The following is a 23749-nucleotide window of genomic DNA, read 5'->3' as shown; positions in this document are numbered from 1 at the left end:
CCGCCTTTGGGGTTAGTGGAGTTGAGTCTCTCCACTTTGCCACAACAGACTTTGAAGTCTTCCTGGTCTGTTGAACTCTGAAGCAGTACTTCCTTTGGTGATATAATTAGTGGGTGGATTTAGTTTTACCATGTACACAAAGGGATGAGTTTAATAGAACACCTTTGTTCACAGTATATCATCCTTATGGCCCTGTTCACTGTTTTTGATACAATGTCTTTGGCCTCAGTATCATCCTTATGGCCCTGTTCACTGTTTTTGATACAATGTCTTTGGTCACAGTATCATCCTTATGGCCCTGTTCACTGCTTCTCTTCAGAATATGTAACCTTATCTTCCACATAGACTTCTCTTCTCCAATATGTTTAATTCCTACCCTTTTGTTCATAGGAATTCTTGGCTGTTGAGAATGCCTGTGTTTCTAAGACAATAAAGATAAAAGTGCTATAGATATGAGTGAATTATATAGACTAGATATTTCGGTAAAAATATAAAGGAATCTGTTGCTACCAGTCCCGAAGTCTCACTGCTCAGGAGCCGCTCCAGTGTGGAGCCAGGTACCCGGTCCCACACAGTCTGCTATAGCCTGGTAAAATCATGACTCAATAACCAATAACTTATCAAACAGGTTTATATGTTACATTCTCAATCTACAATACATCTAAACAATAAAATTCACTGCCAGTTAATAAAGATATAAACCGCCCACCTAGACAAGATAAAATCAATCTAGTTCACCTTTATCCAAACCATCCTCCTCTGCCGCCTCCATCCTGAATCTCTGCTTCTCTCCTCCTCTGGAGATCCTCTCTGTCCCCTCTCTCCAACCCTCCAGCTCCACCTCCCCTCCCTCTGCCCAATCACCACCAGCTCTTGCCTTTATTTTACAAATTAAAATGGGAAGAAGGTTCTGATGAAGTCACCTGAGTATGTGACTAGGCAGCCCTTCTTGGGGATGTGGAATTAGTATCAAAACACAAACAGCTCCAGGACAATCTACAACAGCTAGATATGTTTATTTGCCCAGATTATCCAAAATATTTTATAAACAATAAAAACAAAACTGAGATTTTTGAATGTGGCTGTTCCTGTGCATAAAATAAAGGGCATTCTACTTAAAGTCAAAAATATTCAAAAAATATTTAAAAGATTTTTGTATTAAATAATAATTGCTGCATTAAATAATTGTTGTATTAAATAATAATTGCTGCATTAAATAATTGTTGTATTAAATAATAATAAAAGGGTTTCCTTTATGAAAGTTTTTAAAGTACAAACTGAGCTTATCTAAGTCTACTTAAATGTGAAAATTAAAAGAAAAATATTTCTAATGCCAAATATCAACAAAGATTTAGAGAGCAACTGGAATCTTCATATACTACTGATAGGAACAGAATTGTACAAACACTTTTAAAAGTAGCAAGTCGGTTTCTTATAGACTTAAATATTATAATCATTGCAACCGGATCATTTCTCTCCTAGGTATTTACCTAGGCATATGACCACATACATCTTTATAAACATTTCTACTCATACATGTGAATTTGAGAATAGATGAATATATCAGGACCGCTGTGGTGAGGGAAAGCAAACAGACACAAACTTTTCCTTTACAAAAGAGTCAGGTGATTTAAGGCTTTGACTCTGAACAGGATTCACTTGAGGGCCACCGAGGAAAGTGGCATTCCTCGGGAAATAAATCCCAGCGTTTTTACACAGCATTGACTTCAGGGAGAGGTCCCTTTCACTCTGTATCCTGATTTCGGTCTGCTCAAGACTTCACCCTGTGTCTCTGATCAACATACTCAAAATGCTGCCAGCATCTTCCGAGCAGCTTTCGCATAGCTGTCTTCACCTCCTTGTTCTTCAGGCTGTAGATGAAGGGGTTCAGCATGGGGGTGATGATGCTGTACTGCAGAGAGAGGAATGTTTCCAGGGGAGAACCTGAGGTTGGCATGACGTAGCGTAGGCCGGCCGACCCAAAGTACAAGGTCACTACAGTGAGGTGGGAGGAGCAGGTGGAGAAAGCCTTGCTTCTGCCCCTGGTAGAGCTCATGTTCAGGATGGTGGAGAAAATGCAGCCGTAGGACCATACCACGAGAAGGAAGGTTCCAGAGGCGTGTATGAGAAAAGTCCAGAGCATGGCAGTGGTATTAGCGGAGACATCAGAGCAGGAGAGAGGGAAGAGGGAAGGAAGCTCACAGTTGTAGTTGTGTATAGTTCCAGAGTAACAAAAGTCCAAAGTCACAGCTAAGAGGGTATTAATGAGTGAGTTCAGTATGGCCAGGCTCCAGGATCCCCACACAAGCCCCTGACACAACCGGTTGCTCATTATCTGGCCATAGAGTAGAGGGTGGCAAATGGCTGCATAGCGGTCATAAGCCATGACGGCAAGAAGCAAAGCCTCGGTGCCTCCTATGGCGTACACAAAGAAGGCCTGGGCCAGGCAGCCGTTCACAGGGATTGTTTTCGTCTCAGACGCCAGGTTCTCCAGCATCTTAGGCATGGAGACTGACGAATACAAAAGATCCAGGAAGGAGAGGTGGCCCAGAAAAAAATACATAGGAGAGCGGAGGTGAGCATCAGCCGTTATCACTAACAGAATCATAGAGTTCCCAGTCAGGGTCAGGACGTAGATCACAAGGAAAACCATAAAGAGGACAGCCTGGACCTGAGCATCAGCAGACAGACCAAGGAGGAGGAACTCAGAGACAGCACTGAAGTTCCTCATGGCTATGTAGTGAGTGCATCTGCCCTTGGCATTTGAAAAGGAAGACCCCCTGTGACGTCTTCTCTTCTTCAAATAAACAATTTCTTCAGTACCCCAGGGAGCCAAATTTTGTCCACTGTTGGTCCAGACGTAATAACTACTTTGATATTTTAAATACCACACATTGTTTTTTTCTGTTTTTTTAAAAATCATGCCAGCCCACTGTCCACATTGGTCATGTTTTCCCTTTTGGTGTGGGCTGTTGGGATTTTGTCATTTGGGTTGTTTTGTTTTGTTTGTTTTAGGTCTGTGTTCTTCTAAAGAAACCTGGGAATCTGAAAAATAACATGGCCAAAGAGCAAAGCCATGAGTGGATTCAAAAGATTGGAAATTCTCAGTTCAACTGAAGAGTCACTGGAGTGAGGGTAATTGCCTAGTCAAGGACAGAGTTAGGAAAGAGAGATTAAATATGTATATGTAATGTATATGTAATATATATGTAATGTATATGTATATGTATACGTAATGTATATGATGTATATGTGTATGTGTATATGTATATGTACATGTATATGTATATGATGTATATGTATGTGTATGTGTATATGTATATGATGTATATGTATATGTATATGATGTATATGTATAAGTATATGATGTATATGTATATGTATATATTGATGGTGGTCACATAACATTGGCCACAATGGGGTATAGTGGAGGAAAGTCTTTTTGGAAGAAAGAAAGACAATGACCTGCCTGATCAACTGTTGGCCTTCAATGTCCTAAGGCTACACACTATTTTTAAAAAGTGTAAAAGAATGAACCGACAGAAAGCACCTGGAAGAAAGCACATAAACGAAATGATAAAGCACATAAACAATGTGTAGTTTCGGCCATGCAGTTAGTTATAGCTTAATGTCGTTTTCTCTTGCTATGGTTGACAATCCGATATGGATGTCTAGCTCCCAGAGACTGTCTGATGCTCTGTTTCAGTGTCATCTGTGGTCCCCACACCTTTAATCGCTAGAGATTAAGACATGGTCTGAGATCAGAGTTGGTCAGCTTCTACAGGAATTACGAATTTTCTCTAGGTTCTATGCCAGCATTTAGAGAGTGTATTTTTCCACGAATGTATGAGACATAGTTAGCTCACAATGCCTAGAGGAGGTTCTAGCCTTCCTTTCTAAGATACCTCCCTCATCTCCTGACAATAGAAGAAAGCACTTGGTAGATAATAACATCAATAAACCATTTCTGCTGAGTACAGAGACCATAGTGTCTGAGAGTCAGAAAGGAAGCTGCACCACTGATGGGGTTTGGGAAACTTCAGCGAATAGAAGTCCCCTCCCCAACAGGGTTAGCCCCAACTGCAATCTCCAGGGATAGTTTGCCTTATAGAATTGTTTCCAATTTTAGAAATTAAATAGAAAACACAGATTTCTTGTGTGGGCATGCATGTGGTGTGTGTGTGTGTGTGTGTGTGTGTGTGTGTGTGTGTGGTTGCATGTACTGCCCATGCCTATGTAGAACCCAGGCATAGATAGGAGCACCTGCTCTTGTTCCTTGAGACAACCTGGAGCAAGGCTAATGGACTACAAGTCCCAGCTATCCTCCTATCTCCCTGACCCCTGCCACCATTTCTAGGGTTACAGGAGCTCCTGTCCACACCCAGCATTCCACATGTGTTCCGGAAAGTTCCAACTTAAGTTCTCATGTTTGTGCAGAAACTCTCTTACTTAGAAAATATAAAAACTTTTCGGTGGTGGCTTCATGTGAAATATACAAGGATATTTAATGACATAATCCAGGGTCCTCAGAGGGGTTTTGGTCTTTGCTAGAAGAGTCCCAGGAGGGTTGGAGGGATGGCTCACTAGTTAAGAATCCTTAGTGCTGTGGAAGAAGGTGTATTTCAGTTCCCAGCACCCACCCTGGGCATTTCAGATTCAGATGTGATGCTCCCTCCCCGCTCTGTGAGTCCCGTGTACACATGTAAACATACCTACTCTGACACACGTACACATAATTTAAACTACAAATATTTTAAAAACAGGGTCCCAGAAAACAAAACAATACCTATATAATAAAACATACAGGTATATTATTGTATAGGTATATTTTTTAGTGTTTGAAATCACACTCATTTTAGCAATTCATTTCTACAGACTCTAGATAAAATATAACACGAGCCAAACTTGAGGAAGTATAATAATGAGTTTAGTGGAAAAGATGTAGCAGAGTTATTTAAAACCTTTCCAAGGCATTTCTTAGAATAAATTATCCCAGAATCAGACAAGAGATAAAAAAACTTTCCCACAGAAGATAGTTTAAAAGTTGTATTTGAAACGAGTAATAAAGCAAAGCCCAGACAGTCAACACCGGTGTGGGAGCCGCCTGGTTAGCTTGGGTCAGCGTCTCTCTGGATGGAATGTCTGGACTCATGACGACAGACCTCCAGCTTCACACAGAAGCAACAGGAACTTAAGATTGAAGGGCTCTGTGAGTAAACGTGCAGATCCTGTCAGTGTTTGCCATATTCCCCCACACACTGCAGAGGAGAGACATGGGCTCTAGCGAAAAGTGAGCTCTCTGTAGCCCATAACCACGCCTTATTGGATCAGGAGGTACAGAACAAAGTGACTACATTTTGTTTATATTGTTACTTCTTCCTAGCCATGCTCCAGCAGTTCTGACATGGCTTCCTGGTAGCTCTAGAAAAATCCCTCCCCGTTCTGATCCAGGGATAAGATGAGAGAAGACCAGAACAGAGAAAAAAAAGTGGTACTGGAGAAAAATATCAAATTCATTTAACCACTGTGCATGCAGGTTTGTATCTGTGTGTGTCTTTAAAGTGTCTGTGTATGTACATGTATGTGTGTGTATCTTATGTGTCTGTGTGTGTACATGTATGTGTGTGTATCTTATGTGTCTGTGTGTGTACATGTATGTGTGTGTATCTTATGTGTCTGTGTGTGTACGTGTGTGTATCTTATGTGTTTGTGTGTGTACATGTGTGTGTGTATAGCTGTAACTCTCTCTCTCCCTCTCTCTCTCTCTCTCTCTGTGTGTGTGTGTGTGTCTGTAGCAATATATGTCTGTGTTTGTGTGTCATTTCCCCCAAATTTACAGTGTGATGGTCACACTACTTGCAAACCTCTGAGAACTTAGCACTAAACACACCAAGTCTGGTGTTTCTGACCTGCTCATTGTTCTGAATTGATTTATTAAGTTGTTATCCACCAAGCTAAAGAGAAAGAAGAATCAGGAAATAAGATGTCGCTAAGAGGAGAGTGGGGCTGATGATCCACTCCCTGCATCCCATGAAGGATGGGGGGTAAACTCGAGCCTAGGTGAGAAAGAGAGGACCACACACAGTGAGCAACGGAAACACACCGAGGGGAGGGAGAAGGGAACACTCAGCTCCAGGAGGCGGCCAGAATTCTGGATCCATGTTTACCTGGTCTTTACAAGCGGCAGATGGAACGAAAGGTTCAGTTAATCTGCTTTGACTGCAGGAAGTCTTTTCACAAGCATCTAAGTCCCGTAACTGGTAATTCTTTTTTCTTTCTAGAAATATGAATAAACGAAATCATATTTACAGAAACTTTCTCGGATATGTATATATATATATATATATATATATATATATATATATATATATATATATATTTAAAAAAAGGTCAGAATTGAGCCTGAACTCAGTCTTGTCAGCGCCCTTGAAGGAAGAAACTAGAAATCAATAAATCAAGATTCTCATCAGTTCACTTTCAATCACCTCTGACCACCTCAGTCCCAGGCGCGTCCATTCCTCCCTCACGGCTTCCACACCGCTCTCGGTATTGGAGAGCAGTTAGCAGGCACGGAGTTCTCAGGGGTGACATGCAGACTGCAGGTCTAAATAGTTGGTAGATGGTAGCTGAATTGGATCCCCAAAGACAGCTGGGTTGGTGCCTTGTATTCCTTGAAGGCACAACCTAAAACCAAAACTTTCAACTCATTAACTTGTTATTTGTTTTGGTTTGACTTGATTGTAAATTGGCATCTAATACTATACTTGTGTATTGGGCATGTAGTGTGATGTTTTAATACAGGTGTGTATACGGCCATGATCAAGTCAGAATAATTAGCATGTCTATCATCTCAAACATCATTCCTTGGTGAAGAGTATGTGAAAAGTCTCTTCATTATGTTGAAACATAAGGTTTGCTGTTGTTATCACTGGCCACCAGGATGTCTGGTCTCAGGTCTGCCTGTTCTTCACCAGCCTTTCCCCCTGTGCCTCTCTCCCTCCTGCCACAGCCTGAGGATGGACCTGTGTTCTACTTCTGTTGAGATCATCTTTCCTACAGAGTCCACACACGGGTGAGACCATGAAGTATTTGTTCACGCTGTGTTTGACTTACTTCATTCAGCGTAAAGATCTTTGCTTCCAGACCGTCATAACAACAGGATTTGACTCATTTTACGGCTAACATGTATTCTACTACATTAAAAAATTCCATTCAACTGTTGATGGATATTTGGGCTGCCTCTGTATCTGGCCTAATAGGACTAGTTCTGCAATAAGCAAGGCATGTGGAGTTCACATTTACCATGATCATCTTGGTTCCTCTGGCTAACATGCCAGGGGTGAGACGGCGGAATCACGTGGTAGTTAGTTCTAGCTCTAGTTTTTAAAGGAATGTCCATAAGGTTGGAGTAAACTTTCCTGCCCACCAAGAGCATACCAATGTTCCCCTCCCACACAGCCTCAACTGCAGTCATTTGTTTTGTCTTTCTATGTATCATCTCAGGCTAATCTCAGATTATAACCCACCTGCCTCTGCTTCTCAAACGTTGGAATTACAGGCCTGTGCTGTCTAACACTGGACTCTGCTTGCTAACAGCTCATTTTTACTAAACTTAGGCTATATCTACTTGTGGTCTTGATTTGAATTTCCCTGATGACTGGTGATGTTGAGTGTTTTCTCATGTAGTTATTGAAAATTTGCATACCTCCGTTCTATTGACTATTTGCATACCTCCTTTGTATTGGTCATTTGCATACTTTCTTTCTATTGGCCATTTGCATACCTCCTTTCTACTGGTCATTTGCATATCTTTCATTGACTATTTGCATACCTCCTTTCCATTGGCCATTTTCATATCTCCTTTCTATTGGTCATTTGCATACTTCCTTTCTATTGGCCATCTGCATACCTCCTTTTGCTCACTGTCTGTTTAGGTCATCAGTCCTGGTTCAGCCACTTTTCTGTTTTTCTGTTGTTTTTGTTGTAAGCTCCTTCTACACTCTGGGTATCAGCTCTCTGTCCCTACCCTGTACACTGTTTCTTTGCTCTGTTGATTATTCCCTTTGGATTCAGAAAACTTTTAGTTTTATGTAGCTCTATGTGTCTATTTTTGTTTTTATTTTCTGGGCTTCTAAAATCCAAAACAAATCCCTCCCCTGCCCTGTTGTAGAGAATAATGTGACCCAGGATTTCTATTGTGCCTTTGACCCTTTAGTTCCAGGATGAAAGACACACTCACAGCCTTTATATTTATAATGAGCCTTAAACAACACAACAGCTGGACAACTGCCTACCCTCCATGCTGTTAGAATCTACTTTCCTATCAATAACCCCGAGTTATTACTTACTATGTTTCATCTAGGCTTCTCATAACTCCGATTGGCCAGCCAACCCTCAGGGCTACAATTTCCTGACTCCTAGCCAATGGCTGCTTCTCCTTCCTCCTCCTCACTCTTTCCCTTGCCCTCCTCTCCCCACAAGTCCTTAAAACCTAAACCCCACCTATGTCTCTTCAGCCCAGCTATTAGCTGTTGGTATCTTTATAATCAGAATTAACCTGGGGGGCGGGGTCACAGAGCCATGTGAAGACTCCAGGAGTTGCAGACCCACATTTAGCATTACAATAGACAATAAAAGATAAAACCCCAACACTGCCCAATACCATAAATCATCTTCTATATATTTTATTCATGCTGCTTCATACATTTAAATTTGGTCTTATTCCAAACGTGTGTTCAGTTAGTACTAAGTTCATTTTGTATGGAGTGGGGCATGAGGGTCTAGTTCGCCTCACAGAGTTCTTCCCCCCATCCTTCACCTCTGGGAGGGTGCTTCTCTGGGAATCCCAGCAACCCTGGGGCATCAAGTCTCCACAGGCTTAGATGCATCCTTTCCCACTGAGGCCAGACAAGGCAGCCCTCTGTTACATATGTGCCCAGGGATTTGGTCTATTCCGTGTATGCTTTGGTTGACAGCTTAATCTCTGGGAGCTCCCAGGGGTCCAGGTTAGTTGACACTATTGGTTTTCTTAACTCTTCCATTGGGGTCTCTAACCACCATACCATATTTGGCTGTAGGTTTCTGCATCTGTCTCAGCTGCTGGATGAAGCCTCTCAGAGGACAGCCATGCTAGGCTCCTGTCTGCAAGCACAGCAAAGCATCAGTAATAGTGTCAGGGATTGGTGCTTGCCCATGGGATATATATCCCAACAGTGACAGTTGTGCCTGTCACTGGTTGGCCATTCCTTCAGTCTCTGCTCCATTTTTGTCCCTGCATTTCTTTTAGACAGGAGCAATTTTAGATCAAAAATTTTGTAGGTGGATTGGTGTTTCCATTTCTCCACTGGGGGTCTGGTATGATTATTGGGGATGGTCTCTTCAGTTTCATATCCCCACTGTTAGGCATTTTGATTAAGGTCACCTGCATTGAGTCCTGGGGGCCTCCCCCATCCCAGCTCTCTGAGATTTCTTAGATATTACCCCATCTCCCTCCCCACAGCTGCATGTGTCCATTTATTCTCCTGGCCCTCTGGACCTCTCTCCTGTCTCCTCCCATACCTGATTCTGCACAGCCCCCCCCCCATTCCCCTCCCCTCTCTCACTCACATCCTCTCCTCCCTTTACCTTCTATGATTATTTTGTTCCTCTTCTAAGTGGGATTTAAGCATCATCACCTGGTCCTTCCTTCTTCCTTAACTTCTTTTGGTCTGTGGGGTATATCATGGGTATTTTGTGTTTTTTGGCTAACATCCACTTATCAGTGAGTACGTACCATACTGCACATGTCCTCTTGAGTCTGGGCAACCACACTCAGGATGTTATTTTCTAGTTCCATACATTTGCAAAATTCACGATGTCCTTGTTTTCAGTAGCTGAAGAGAATCCCATTATGTAAATGAACCACATTTTCTACATTCATTCTTCTGTCGAGGGACATCTGGGTTGTTTCCAGTTTCTGGCTCTTATGAATAAGGCTGCTCTAAACATAGTGGAGCTCGTGTCTTTGTGGAATGGTATCTTCTGGGTATATGCTCAGGAGCAGTGAAACTGGGTCTTCAGGTAGAACTATTTCCAGTTTTTTGAAAAACTGCCAGGTTGGTACTGATTTTTGTTGTTCCTGTTTTAGTTATTATACTTTGAAGTTTTCACACTTGTATGTGATGTATCTTAATCATATCCACTATTTGTTGACATCCTCTCACCCTCCCCAAGATACCTCATCATGTCTCCCTCCCAACTTCCTGTCTCTTTCTCAACTTCCTGCTTCCCTCCCAACTTCCTGTCTCTCTCCCCAAGATACCTCATCAGGTCTTCCCCCAACTTTCTGTCTCCCTCCCCAAGATACCTCATCAGTTCTCCCTCCCAACTTCCTGCCTCCCTCCCAACTTCCTGTCTTCCTCCCAATTTCCTGCCTCCCTCCCAACTTCCTGTCTTCCTCCCAACTTCCTGCCTCCCTCCCAACTTCCTGTCTCTCTCCCAACTTTCTGCCTCCCTCCCAACTTCCTGTCTCTCTCCCAACTTCCTGCCTCCCTCCCAACTTCCTGTCTCTCTCCCAACTTCCTGCCTCCCTCCCAGCTTGCTGTCTCCTTCCTCATTATGTCTCCTTCCCAACTTCCTGCCTCACTCTCAACTTCCTGTCTTCCTCCCAACTCCATGTGTCCTCATTTGCTAGTTTTAAAAGTTCTTATTATGTTTTAACCCACTGAGCCCAGTTAGTGCTCCCCATGTGCGTGTGGGTGTGGGGCCCTGAGTGTGCATGGGGAACCTACCAGTAGCCATACTCCTGAAGAAAAGTGATTCTTCCTGAGCAGCCATCAACTGCCAGTAGCTCTTCTGCTACGGCTGATGCCGTAAGCACCCCTCTAGCCTCTGTGCTGAAATTTTTAACTGGCTTGATCCCCCACAAATGTTTTATGGCTACTGTAAGTCCCTGTGTGCAAATCCTGTCTCATGTTGAGAGGACAGCACTTCACACACTGCTCTTCATCCCCCAGTCTCAGTTCTTCCCTTCCCTCTTCTGCAATGTCCCCTGGGGGACACTGGTGGGGTTTGGGGATGTTGACACAAATGTCCCATCCATGGCTGCGTACTCACAGTCACTCATTCTCAGCACTTTGAACAGCGACATGTCTCCGAGTTAATTAACCTCTACCCACCATAGTGAGTAGCATCTTGAAGCACACAAATCTATGGATACAAACATAAATATCCAGGATCCAGTTGGATGACATGAATAGTCATAAGAACGGTATCATTAGGTTCACCCCTAGATCCAGTGACATCCTTAGCTATAGGTTCTGGTCATGCTCACAATGCCAACCAAGGATTCCCTCCTAGGGAGCAAATCTCAGATCCCATCAAGAGAGTCTTTGGTTATCCCCATAGGCAGTCTTGTCACTATTCCACCAGCAAGCCTACGATGGAGAGACACTCTAGCATGCAGAGTTTAGCTCTGACTAATACTCAAGGAAAGAAGCCTGCGTACACCTCCCAGCACCAGAACGCCAGTCACCAGAGTTTCCTGACGAGTTCAAGGCTGATTTGTCTGTGTCCTGCCGCCAAAGTGTGTATGGTATCTTCAGCAATGCATCTTACAGTCTAGTCACAGTGGGCAACCAAGAAGAACAGCAGTAGCCTGTACTGTGCAGTGTGCCCCTGGGGCCTCTCTGACCCATAACGCCCCGGGAGGTAATCTGTATCTGGCACTGGGTTATCTTCTGATAACCCGTGTCTTGTAGGGGCATCATTATTTACTAAGTGAGATACTTCTGTTCAAGCTTCCTTTGCAAAGTACATGTTTAATTATCTTACAATGCTTCTTCATGCATTCTTGGTTCTGGTGAATCAGCCTCCTTTCCCTCCTTGCCCCAGCGTTCTGTCTCTGTTCTTGATTAAAGCTCCCAGACACTCCTCTGTTCTTCCGTGTCACATGTGTTTTACTGGCTTATATTTATCTACTTGGGTTACAGGACCCCACGAGGCTTCTTTAGATATACTTCATTTTGTGTCATCCTTCACCTGCACCCTCCTTTTTTCACCCTGTCACCCCACTGTCTGTGTAAACCATTTGTCCTCTGTGTCCCCTGTATCTATTTTTATCTTATCTGTATTCTACCATTTCCTCTCCTAGAATGTTCCCTCTCCCCGAAATGGCCTATTTCTATGTTCCACACATATTTCATGTTAAACATACAAAATAAATCATTTGAGGCTAGGACCCTCGTATAAGAAAAAAGCCCTTGCAGTCTTTGTCTTTGGGGCTTGGGTGACCTCGTGAGTATGATTTTTCCAGTTCTACTTGTTTAGTTTCAAATTTCACAATTTTATTCTTTTTTTTTTTTAATCTTTAAAACTAAGCAATGTTTCTCTGTGTGCCAGGTTTCTAGTATTCAACAGAAACACTGCAGGAAGTATCTCCATACCAGGTTTCAAATTAGACTACAGAATTAATTAAGTAATTAAAAACAGTACATTCCTGGTGTACATGCGGATGTCTTGATCAATGGAACAGAATTAAAGATCCAGATAAGATGTAATATCACTACAACTACATGGTCTTTGAGAATGATGCCAAAAATACTCATCAGAAAAGGCAGCATCTCTGACTAAAAGAACAGTGGAACTAGACCTTCCTCTCATCTTGCTCAACACTCAACTCCAAATAGATGGAAGACCTCAATGTCGAACCCAATGCTCTGAAACTCCCAGAGGAATGTATGAGGAGCATGTTCCAGTTCACAGACATGAGTCAGGACATACTAAACAGTGCTCTCATTGGCTAGGGGAAATAGCCTCTACTAAATGAGATCTTGTGGGAGAAACCACTTCTCTACAACAAAGGAAACTATCAGTCACGTGAAGAAGCAGCCCGGAGTTTGGGAGACATCTTTGCCATCTCTCAGACAGAGGGTTGGAGTCTAGAAGTTACAAAGAGCTAAAACAAACTAAATACCAAGAAAACAAACAACTGAATTAAAGACAGCCCACAGAACTGACCAGAAACAAGCTCTATCTTATCAGTTTGCTGAATTTGGCTATGAGTCATAAGAGTTTTTTGGTGGAGTCCTTAGGATTTTGTATCCAGAAGAGCATGTCATAGGCAAACAGGAAATCTGAATTCATCTGTTCTACTTCATGCATTCTCCCCATTGCTTTCTTTTGCCTAATGTTGACTCCAATGGCAAGAATGGAAATCATCATCTCATTCCCAGTCTTACAGTAAAAGTTCTTATCTCTTTGTTGTTGACTGTTTGCTGATGCTTTGTTTTATTGTATTAGGTATTATTTTTTTCATGCACATTCTATTGAGAGGTTTCATCATGGATGGGTCTTAAATTTTGTAGATGTTTCTTCCTACATCTATTGAAATGATCGCATGGCTTTGACCCTTCATTCTTTTTTAAAAAAAATATTTATTATTATTTATATGAATACGCTGTACCTGTCTTCAGACACACCAGAAGAGGGCATTAGATCCCATTACAGATGGTTGTGAGCCACCATGTGGTTGCTGGGAATTGAACTCAGGACCTCTGGAAGAGCAGTCAGTGCTCTTAACCACTGAGCTGCTTCCCCTGTCTTTGTGAAAGTCTCCCAGGATGACCAGCTCCTCCCCTACAGGGTCCTTCCCTACAGGGTCATGAGTCAGAAACAGCTAAATAACAGACGTTGTGCCCCAATTTGCCCTTGAATACATAAAGGTACCCGAATCATATGAAAAACTGTATAAAAGCGTATATACTAAACAATAAAGTTAGATCTCCACCTCATGCTAGTCTCTGAAGTCTGAATCCTGGCAATTTCGTGGGCTCTGCCTCTACTCCCTACCCCCTACTTTCTGGTCTCTGCTCCCACAGCTCTCTTATTTAAAAACAATGATTTATTCTAGTGATCTTCTACATTGTTTTTAGTCTGCAATTATTAAACTTAATTAAAATATAATTACACGATCTGCTCCTCTTTATTGCTCCAACCCCTTAAATTGTCCCCAGCCCACTGACCCATCTTTGTCCTTTTACAAATGTATGACCTTTGATTCTTTAATTGTTACCGTTACACACACAGCCGGCTGAATCTGTTTAATATTGCTTGTATCTCTACTTTTTGAGACTGGTCTATTTTATTTCTCTTCTGTTATTATTTATTCCCACCCTAACTTTGGATTTGTTCCATTAATATTTTTCACTACACTTTTGTTTGTTCCCGAGGTATTTGAAATCTTTATTTTTTTTTTTTTGAAGCGGGTATTTATTGTTAGATTTTTTTTCACCCTGTGATTCCAGGCTTAAGTACATTGTATTTCCATTGCAATCCCTTTTTATTTTCTACATTGGTCCATTAATTGTGCAGAAGCAGGGCATTCTGTTTCTATTTATGTTTGAGATTTCACAGTCCCTCCTTTTATCAGTTTTTGTTTTATTCCATTTCGATCAGAAAATATACTTGTTTTGCATTGTTAAGACTTGTTTTATATCCTGGCATATGGTGTGTCCTGCAGAACGTCCATCTGCTGTTGAGAATGTGTGCTCTGGGGCTACTGGCTGGGGTTCTCTGTAATTAGGACCATCTGGTCTAGAGCTGGGGTTAACTCTGATGGTTGTTAGGTTTCTGTCCGGATAGGCTGTGACTGAGAGGAAGGTGGTCTCTATTATCACTGTTTCCAACCTTTCCAGCCAGGTTTCTGTTGCTGTGATTAAACACTGACTGAAACCAACTTAGGGAGGAAAGGGTTAATTTGATGTATAGACTCCACCATGGAGGAATGTCAGGGCAGGAGTTCAGGGCAGGAACCTGGAGGCAGGAACGGAAGCAGAGACCATGGAAGAACACTGCTCACAGGCTTCTTCTCTGAGTCCTGGATCAAGTACTTTTCTCATACCTCTTGGGTTCACCTATGTAGCAACTGAACTGTGGGTTGGCCTCTCCCATGCCAATCATTAACTAAGAAACCTATCTCACAGACTAATCAAACAGAAACGTTTTCTCAGTTTAATGTTTACCCTTTCCAGGTGCCCACAGATTTTCTCAAGATGATAAGAAAAACTGAGCAGCACATTATGTTTTCTCATGGAAACTTTGCCTTATATCCTTAAGTGTTCCAATGTTGTGTACATGTAGTCGTATGTACACACACACACACACACACACTTACAAACATTTGTTACTTGTTCTTTATATACTAACTTTTTAAAAACATCATTATACAATTGGCTTCTTTGTTACTTTTCAAAGTTCTTGACTAAAGTCTTCTTATGGTTTGAATGTGAAATGCCCCAAACACTCTTGTGTTGAAATCTTGGTCCACAGCCCATTAATGAGTTCACAGTTAAATATGTAATTTGGAGATGGGGCCTAACTAGATACAGTGTGGCACTGGAGCATGCTTTAAAGCATATACATTGTCCCTTTCTAGTCTTGCTGTCCCCTCTCCCCTCACCCCGCCTCAGACCCCAAGGGTAACACTGCCCTCACTTCCCACCCCCACATGAGATCCCAGGGGTTACTAGTTTTTGCTACTCTCCTCTCTCGAAATGTTTCTGCTTCTTACAGTCCTGAGAAAAACAGAGAAGCCAATCAGAGGAAAAATGTGGAAACGAGAACCCCAAATCAGTATTTTCTTCATTTATTTGGTCTCTTCGGGTACTTTGTCACAGAACTCAAACCTTAACATGAACATAAAAATTATTCTAAGAAGTGTGGGTGGTGTAGGCTGACTGTGTGCTTCAGAGGACACTGGGCTTGTTTAGAGATGCAGATTGGAAAAATCTTAGTATGTGGAGTTTTTTTCTTTTTGTCTTTTTATTAGTTAAATGTGTTATTTTGTTGATTTCATGCATGTATGTAATGTATGTGTTGTGTTTGGATTACTTCCCAATCTCTTTTACCCGCCACTCACTCCAACCAAACTGCCTTTATTATGTGACACTTCCCCCCCCTCCCGCCCCGGGGAGAAGACACATCAATTCACACCAGGTAAGGAACAGATTACAGACCAAAGCAGGGCTACCACCTAAGTGCAATTTAGTGAGCCAATGAGTTTTATTAGGATCATTTACGGGTGCAGAAATGACTAAAAATAGCCTTGTCATCAAAAATCCACCCTAGCATTGGTGATAGCTCCAGAAAGCTGAAAACTTGGAGCGCACTGCACATCGGGCTGCCTAGGGGGCTTGGAGTCTGTCTCCTTCAGAAAGTGCAAGTAAACTGAGTCTCTTCCTGGTAACTGGCTGTTTTCTGTTTCTTTTAGATAGCTCAGCTGATTTTTTCAGGCAGCTTGTTTCTTTCAGGTGGCTTGACCAGTTTGAGCCATTTGGAGGCAGACCAAGTTTGTGTGAGAATGTCTCTCAGTAATCCTTACTGCTTAGATATGCTTGCAGTGAGAGGAGCCCAAGAAGGACTAGTGAATCTGGTCAGTTTTAGGGACTTCCTGAGGCTATTGTCTTGTTTACTTTCTGACTTAAAGAGCTTCTCTGTAGGATAAAATGCTTTCCCTCTGTTTAGAACACCTTTTCCCTCCAAGAAGGAATGCTTTAATCTCAACAGGAAGTACTGTACAAAAGCATCCTGGGAGTTTCTTAGACGATTTACAGAAGTCTCTTTTCCCCAGCATCTGTTACAGCTTATAGAACCTTTCCAGGATCTTTGTGAATCCTGCAACATTCTGAGCCTTGTTCATTCTCATTAGCTTCCTAAGACTTAGGAGCCTCCCTCTTTCCTTAAAGAAATGTTTCAACTTGGAGGAAATAGCAACAGCATGCATTGTAAAGGAATGTAATAGGGGAGGCGGCTCTGGAGCCAAACGGGTTGATTTCTAAACCCAAGAAGGGCTCTTCTTCCTGGGAGAGGGTGATAGCAAGTCACGTGCAGTTTGTATTGGGCTCAGGGCAGGTTCCTTGGGGGCCTGTGGATTTTCTGGAAGGGGCAAGAATGACATCTGTGGTCTTTACAGCAGGAATTTGGAAAATTGCAAGCATTAGTCACAGGACAGAGGCTATTCAGGACAGAATGGGGCTGCCTTCTAGATGAGGGCACTCTTGCTCAATTACAACAGCACAAAGGGAGAGTTATACAACAAAGTCCAGGGAGCAACTGTTTGATCCTGTGAATATGACATTATTGCATTATAGGAAGGAGATTTGCTGAGAGGGTAGATCTTAAGTGTTATTAACACACTGGGAAATATGTGAGTGAATGTTAATGTTAATTAGCTTGAAACATGTACAACTTTTAATCAGCAGCCGTGCCAAAGTAATGCTGGAAAAGGATAGATACAGTTGATAGAAACAGCACAAGACCTATGTGATGAAGCCCTATGCAACTTTATCTATGGCTATCAATAATCTGAGTAAACTGAAAGATAGAAATAAGAGTTAAGATCTAAGGATGGCTGAAAGCCAACAGTAAAGAAAATCTTCATCAAGGTACAGATTCGATGCTAAGAAAATAAATTATATATGACAATATAAAATGCAAAACCTTTTACATGGTTGAGAATCCTATACATGAAGATGGAAGAATGACAGACATGAAGAAAGATTTGCTGCTTAAAATACAGGCAATGATTCATATACTTGAAAAGATAAATAATGTACAGGTGAAAAGATAAATAATGTACAGGTGAAAAGATAAATAATGTACAGGTGACTTTTTAAAAAACAAGTTAAAATTAAAAAATGGCTGGTTGATATGACTTGCTAATGTAGCGAATGCAAATATTTGATTAACATGCATACAGACATGACCATTTTTGTGGTCAAAGGAAGGCATATTGGTAATTTCAAAATTAAGTATCATTGTGCAAGAATTCTATTATACTAGAGGCTTGTTGCAAATTAAAGGGGCTCTTGCTTTATGGGTGGCATACCTTGAAAACACTAATTAGAATTAAAAACAAATGTGCAGTTTATAATCCTTCTTCTGGGAGTCAATCCAAGATAAAGACATTCAAATTTTGTGTTATATACTAAAACATGTTTATTGAAACAGTTTGTTGTTGTTGTTGTTGTTGTTGTTGTTGTCTTTTCAAACTGGAGGCCAAGGGAGCTCAAATGGGGGAATGGTTTGAGAAGTTATGGCACACTCACAGAATGGAATTTTAGATTTACAACAACAAAATCTTCAACAAATTAGAGCTAAGTCACCGGCCATGGATGTAACTTAAATTATTTATATCTTCCAAGAAGAGATGGGTAGTCTCCTATATGTATGTATATTTACATATACATACATGTACACACGTGTAACTATAAACTAAGAAGGATATCTATTCTATGTCTAACATGGCTTTACTGAATGAAGAATCAGTAGGTAAAGGAAGGTAAGGGTGGCAAGCCAAGAAAAAAATCACCAAAACAATTTATCACATGGTATGAATCCAATTTGTGTCCATCTAAATGACTAGAATTACTTAAATTATTTTTAGAAGACAGACCACTGCATGCACACTAAACTTACTCTTCTAGTTGAGAGGAAATAAGATGCATTCTTAGAAATAGTGTCGAGATTATTGGATATAAAATTATCCTAGAAGCCAAGGAGATGATTGAGTGGATAAGGACCCTTGCCAGGCCTGTTGGGGGGCTGTGTTTGAGCTCCAGCACCCAAGTAAAATAAGCTATGTGTGCAGAAACAGCAGCCATCGGCAGGGAGCAGACTCAGGTGGATTCCTTGTCTGGATGCCAGCAAGTCTAACCAGAATGGTGCGCTCCGAGTTCATTGAGATGCTGCCTCAAGGGAAGAGCATGAAGAATGGTGGAGCGGGACACTGAATATCTTCCTCTGGCCTCTGTGGGTACATCACACGAACATGCACCCACATACACACACATACCCCCGCAACTCCCACACATCCCCCCTCAACAACCCCCCAACCCCCCTGCGCACACACAAACACATTTCCGTGGCGTCTTTTAATGATTCTTTCCTACTCTGGTTCTAACTTCACACTGCATGGTACACCACTTTCAAATTCTAGACTTCACTCCCAGCAACCTGGAGGAAGAAGCCACATGAAAGGCTGTACTAGCATCCATTCCCTGAGGGGACACAGGGAGCTGGGGCAAGAGACATGTGGTGATTTAGGAAGGCTTGGAGGGTCCTCCAGCTCCCCCAAGCTGACTTTGTTCTCGTTGTTGACATGACACCATTCCCTAAGCAACATCCAGTTCTTCTATAAGCAGAGTCCTGTGATAGTTTGGCTAGGGGTGTAACCGAGCACCCCACGTAATTCACAGCTCAGTTTCTGCTCTACATCTCTGGAGAGACAGAAATCCTTTGAGCTACACACACACACACACACACACACACCACTGGGGGGGGGCGGTGAGACAGAATATAATCTTTAAAACAAACACAAGAAATAAAATCACTGTTTCGAGGCAGAAGAGCCCATAGTCTTGACCTTCCTCATTCTTTCAGTGTCTTGCACTTGGTCGTCTCGAGCGATCAGGCGTCTGAACACTCACATGTCACAAGCCATTGAGTGGCACGGCCCACTTTCTTCTGTGCATCTCAGTAATTAACCCCACACAGCCTCTTTTCCTGAGAGGTCTTCAGTTGGTTTTAATCTATGAAACGAACTATAGATCTCACCGACAACCCTCGTGTCCCGTTTCGGGGCCAGTTACCATTCTCCAGTTTGAAGTCACTGAAGCGGGCAGTGACCAGTTGCACCGAAGACACGGGGACTTAGCGAGACTTAGCAATAGTGGGGTGGGTTATGTTCAGTCACTGACAGCCTGACTTAGCCCCATCATCTGCTGACGATAACCTCACAAGCGTACACATCCTATGTCTTACTTACCTCGTCACAATGCGAAGAAAGCGAACAGGCGAACCCAGCCCACAGACCTGCTACGGCGATTAAGTAGAATAATCAGAGTCATGGTACTTATTAATTTTCTACTTCTACCATAGCAAGTGATTGCTAATTTAGTAGCTGAAAACCTATACTAATGACCCAACAGATTCATCTATAACAGGACCTCTGCACTAAAGCTCAGGGAACATGGTAGGAAAGTGCAGAAAGGCTGTAAGAGCCAGAAGAACAGGAAGTGTGCCGTGAGAACTGCGCCCCCTAGGGATGTCAAGAGGAGCTACACCCATGAATCCTCAACAACGTGTAGGTTTAGTTTATTTTAAACCTACTTTTAATAAGGGTTTTTTAATGCTTTGACTCCACTCCCCTTGGGACGATTTCAAGCTCTGTCAGGATAGCAGCAATCCAGTTCAGTAATGTCGGGATAACAAGCCGAATTAGCCATAGTGGCCCGATCTAGAAGAAACCGCCAGGCATCTGCCGCTGAATCAGCATGTCAGCAGCTGCAACCAGGACCAGCCAGGATGCGTGGAGAAGTTCTCCGCTCTGCCTCTCTCGATGAAGCGAAGATCTTCAAAGATGAAGTGTTGCATAGCTAGCTATGAATGCCCACCACTGTCTGTTGTGTCCTATTTATACTCTCTCCAAACATCACGTGTCCTCCCCATGGGTCTTGCTTCAGCAAAACACCATTGTGAGGTAGCCTCACCACGTGAATCTGTATCAGCAAAGCACCTTTGAGTCTGCATCACCTGACATATCCAGAAACTTCCACTCCAAACATGGTTGCCTAAACAGGACACACCACCAGTTGAAATGGCAGCATGGGTGGGGAAAATTGCACAAGGCCTCACCCCCAGATGAAAAGCTACAGGCAGTTAAAGCTTACTAAGAGAGAATCGATCTTCTCCTGGGGTTGTCTAATCTTAAGTGGTCAGCTTTAAACACGTGAGCAACACAAAATGGACTCAGTAGGATGTGTGTGTGTGTGTGTGTGTGTGATATGCATGTGTATGTATGTTATGGGCCAGCAATAATTAAAGAAAGAAAAAACTGTGAATTTGAAATTCCCCAGGAATGTTAAGAAATATGTCAAATTTGGCATGGTTATTCTTTCTTAACATATCACCCCAAGGGGCAAGTTTTTAAAAGGGGTTCAGTATTCTGGGCTTGGGTCCAGAAATTTTTTTTTATTTATAATTAGTATATGGATTTCCTAGAAAAAAAAAAAAAAACTCTGGATAACTTCACTTGAGTCTTGATTTCACTCCGGGTTAGAATGTCTGGGTTGGAATGCTTCTTCCAGAGAAAAAGACAGGACTGTCTTTTCCTGGGCCACAGGGTTACCCCCAACCCATGATGACCCTTGCTTCTGAGGGAGTCATATTTTCTGAAAAATTGGGATATATTTCTTTAAGCATGAAAGAGTAGTGAGCAGCCAATTATAACAGCTATTTATACAGATATGAAAAAGTAAACATTTCTGTAAGATGCGCTCCTGGAAAAGAGGCTTCACTGATCCAATTATTTTTTTCTAAATGAGATCTATCACCCTAAGAGTTCTCTGTTTCTTTCACAAATACTTCCAAGAAAGCAAGAGACACGTCTCCAGTAGCGCCTTCCATGATGGACAACCAAAAGGGCCCCTCGAAGCCCATTATTTGATCACGAAGCACCGCAGTTCCGTGTCTGTCTTACCATAATGTTGTGCGTGATACTCAAGAGGCTAGAGGTGCTTTCTGATCATTCTTCCCACCGCCGCCTTCACCTCCTTGTTCTTCAGGCTGTAGATGAGGGGGTTCAGCATGGGGGTGATCAGACTATACTGCAAGGAGAAGACCATTTCCAGGGGGGACCCTGAAGCCGGTGAGAGATAACTGATGAACCCCGAGCCGTAGAACAAGGTGACAGTGGTGAGATGGGACAAGCAGGTGGAGAAGGCCTTGCTTCTCCCCGAGGCGGAGCTGACCCTCAGAACAGCGAAGACAATGCGGCCATAAGAGCACACAATCATGACGAGTGTTCCCAAGAAATGCACGACAGAGGAGCACAGCAGGAGTGTGAAGTTGGCCACAGTGTCAGAGCAGGACAGAGGGAAGAGAGAAGACAGCTCACAGCTGAAGTGAGGAATCGTTTGGTCCTCGCAGAAATCTAAACCGACAGCCAGAAGGATATTGAGGAGAGCATCCACAAAGGCCAGACCCCAGGAGAGCCACATCAGCCCTACACAGAGCTGGATGCTCATCACCTGACTGTAGAGCAAAGGGGAGCCGATGGCCACGTAGCGGTCATAGGCCATCGCCGCCAGTAGACAGGCCTCGGTGCCACCGGTGGCGAAGATGAAGAAGGCCTGAGCCAAGCAACTTTCAACCAAGATGGTTTTCTCCTCAGAAAGTAGATTCTCTAGCATCTTGGGAGCCGTGACGGAGGAATGGCAGAGGTCCAGGAAGGACAGCTGTCTCAGGAAGAAATACATGGGCGTGTGGAGGTGAGAATCAGCCGTAATCACGAACAGCATCAAGGAGTTCCCCACTATGGTGAGGAGGTAAACCAGAAGGAACAGGACAAAGAGTGCAGGCTGAATGTAGGGGTCGGTGGATAGTCCAAGAAGGACAAACTCACGGACAGCACTGTGGTTCCTCATGCCTATAGAGAAAAGAAAAGAAAAAATAAAAAAAAACTAAATCTAAGATCCATCATTAGCTACCCCAGATAAAAATCTTACTCGTCATAAATCTCTGCTCGGCTATTTGAAAAGAAACCTCTCTGGCTGTGGCTAAAACCATTAACATTCTGATTGAGTCATGCTATCTTTTATTATGACGCCTTTCCGTGAGCTCAGTTGCTGCTTAGAGTGATTCGTGTGAGAAATGTTTCCCATCAGAGATAGAGGATGAGCCCAAGGACGGGTTACCAGGGAGATGAAGAGCTGGAATGGGGATGGAAAGCAGGGGCACGGATGTGTGTATTCTGCGAGCAATAGAAGAAAATGCAAGAGTTGGGTACCAGAAGGTCATTCTTTACTTCAGTGCTTACGTTTAACTTTAAGTGAGACCTTTGCTTGTGTGTGTGTGTGTGTGTGTGTGTTTTAACATGTCCACTTGCCTGCCAGAAATAAGAAACCCCATAAGCACAAACTTGCAGGAATATGGCCCACGTGAAGTGTGAGAAACGGCAATGGCAGAAAACAGCCAGGCCTCCAAGAACCTGAAGGCTATGAAATTGAGGTGCCTGGGATTTTTCTTTTTCGAAACACACCCCATTGTTTAGTGTATTGTCACTTCATTTCCACACGGATGCATATGTTAACTAACTTCTAGAACGGCAGTCTAGATTTCTAATGCCCAGGAAGTAGGTGGATTTTTATGGGCAATTCTTTGCCTACATTGAGTCCTGAGATGCTGATCCCTGCTTGAAGCATGTTCCTCTTAGAAGCCCATTCTACACTCATGCATATGATGGACATGCAGTGGCCTCCCGTGTGCATTGCATGTGTGGGCTTTGTCAGCCCCTCATGGTAACCTAACCCATCTTCTCACACGGGTCATGTCGACCTGAGTCACAACAGAATTGTCTGATAATCTTGCCTTCTCTATCTTCTCGCTCAGCCCTACTTCACTCAGTTCCTCTGTGAAAACTGTGAATGCCCCTCTGCCTCTGGTGGAGCAGCTAAGCTTCCCGGTTTTGGAGAGAAACAAAACCCAACCACCCCAACTTCTCAGCGGGTCCACCCTGGGTTATGGCACTACATCGAGAGCAGCATTTCCAGGGAGCAAAACCCTGGAAGCTAACATTTTATAGACGCAACGTTGATAATAGGAAATGGTCAATCCGAGACATGCATGTCCCTACTTTGAGAAGAAGAGAGAATTCATCCTTTTCTCTCCTTAGACATGGAGTTCTCTGTTCCCATCCTGAGATCTGCCCGTCACA

The 23749-nt window shown here is 42.8% G+C and overlaps 2 protein-coding genes across 2 annotated transcripts; both read right to left on the bottom strand.

The window, feature by feature from the left end:
- Positions 1-1771: 1771 nt before the first annotated feature.
- LOC308437818 (olfactory receptor 8S1-like) lies at positions 1772-2731 on the bottom strand (the record flags this gene model as incomplete). The annotated part of the gene is made up of 1 exon (XM_080938999.1): positions 1772-2731. The coding sequence occupies one exon, from the start codon at positions 2729-2731 to the stop codon at positions 1772-1774; it is 960 nt and encodes a 319-aa protein (XP_080795125.1).
- Positions 2732-21542: 18811 nt separating this feature from the next.
- Positions 21543-22460, bottom strand: LOC308438175 (olfactory receptor 8S1-like; the record flags this gene model as incomplete). Its single annotated transcript, XM_080939465.1, has 1 exon — positions 21543-22460. One exon carries the CDS (start codon positions 22458-22460, stop codon positions 21543-21545), a length of 918 nt encoding a protein of 305 aa, XP_080795591.1.
- Positions 22461-23749: the final 1289 nt, after the last annotated feature.

The sequence above is a fragment of the Micromys minutus genome, assembly GCF_963924665.1.
Source record: "Micromys minutus genome assembly, chromosome: 27".
Classification (NCBI taxonomy): Eukaryota; Metazoa; Chordata; class Mammalia; order Rodentia; family Muridae; genus Micromys; species Micromys minutus.
This window is presented reverse-complemented; position numbering and strand designations above follow the sequence as displayed.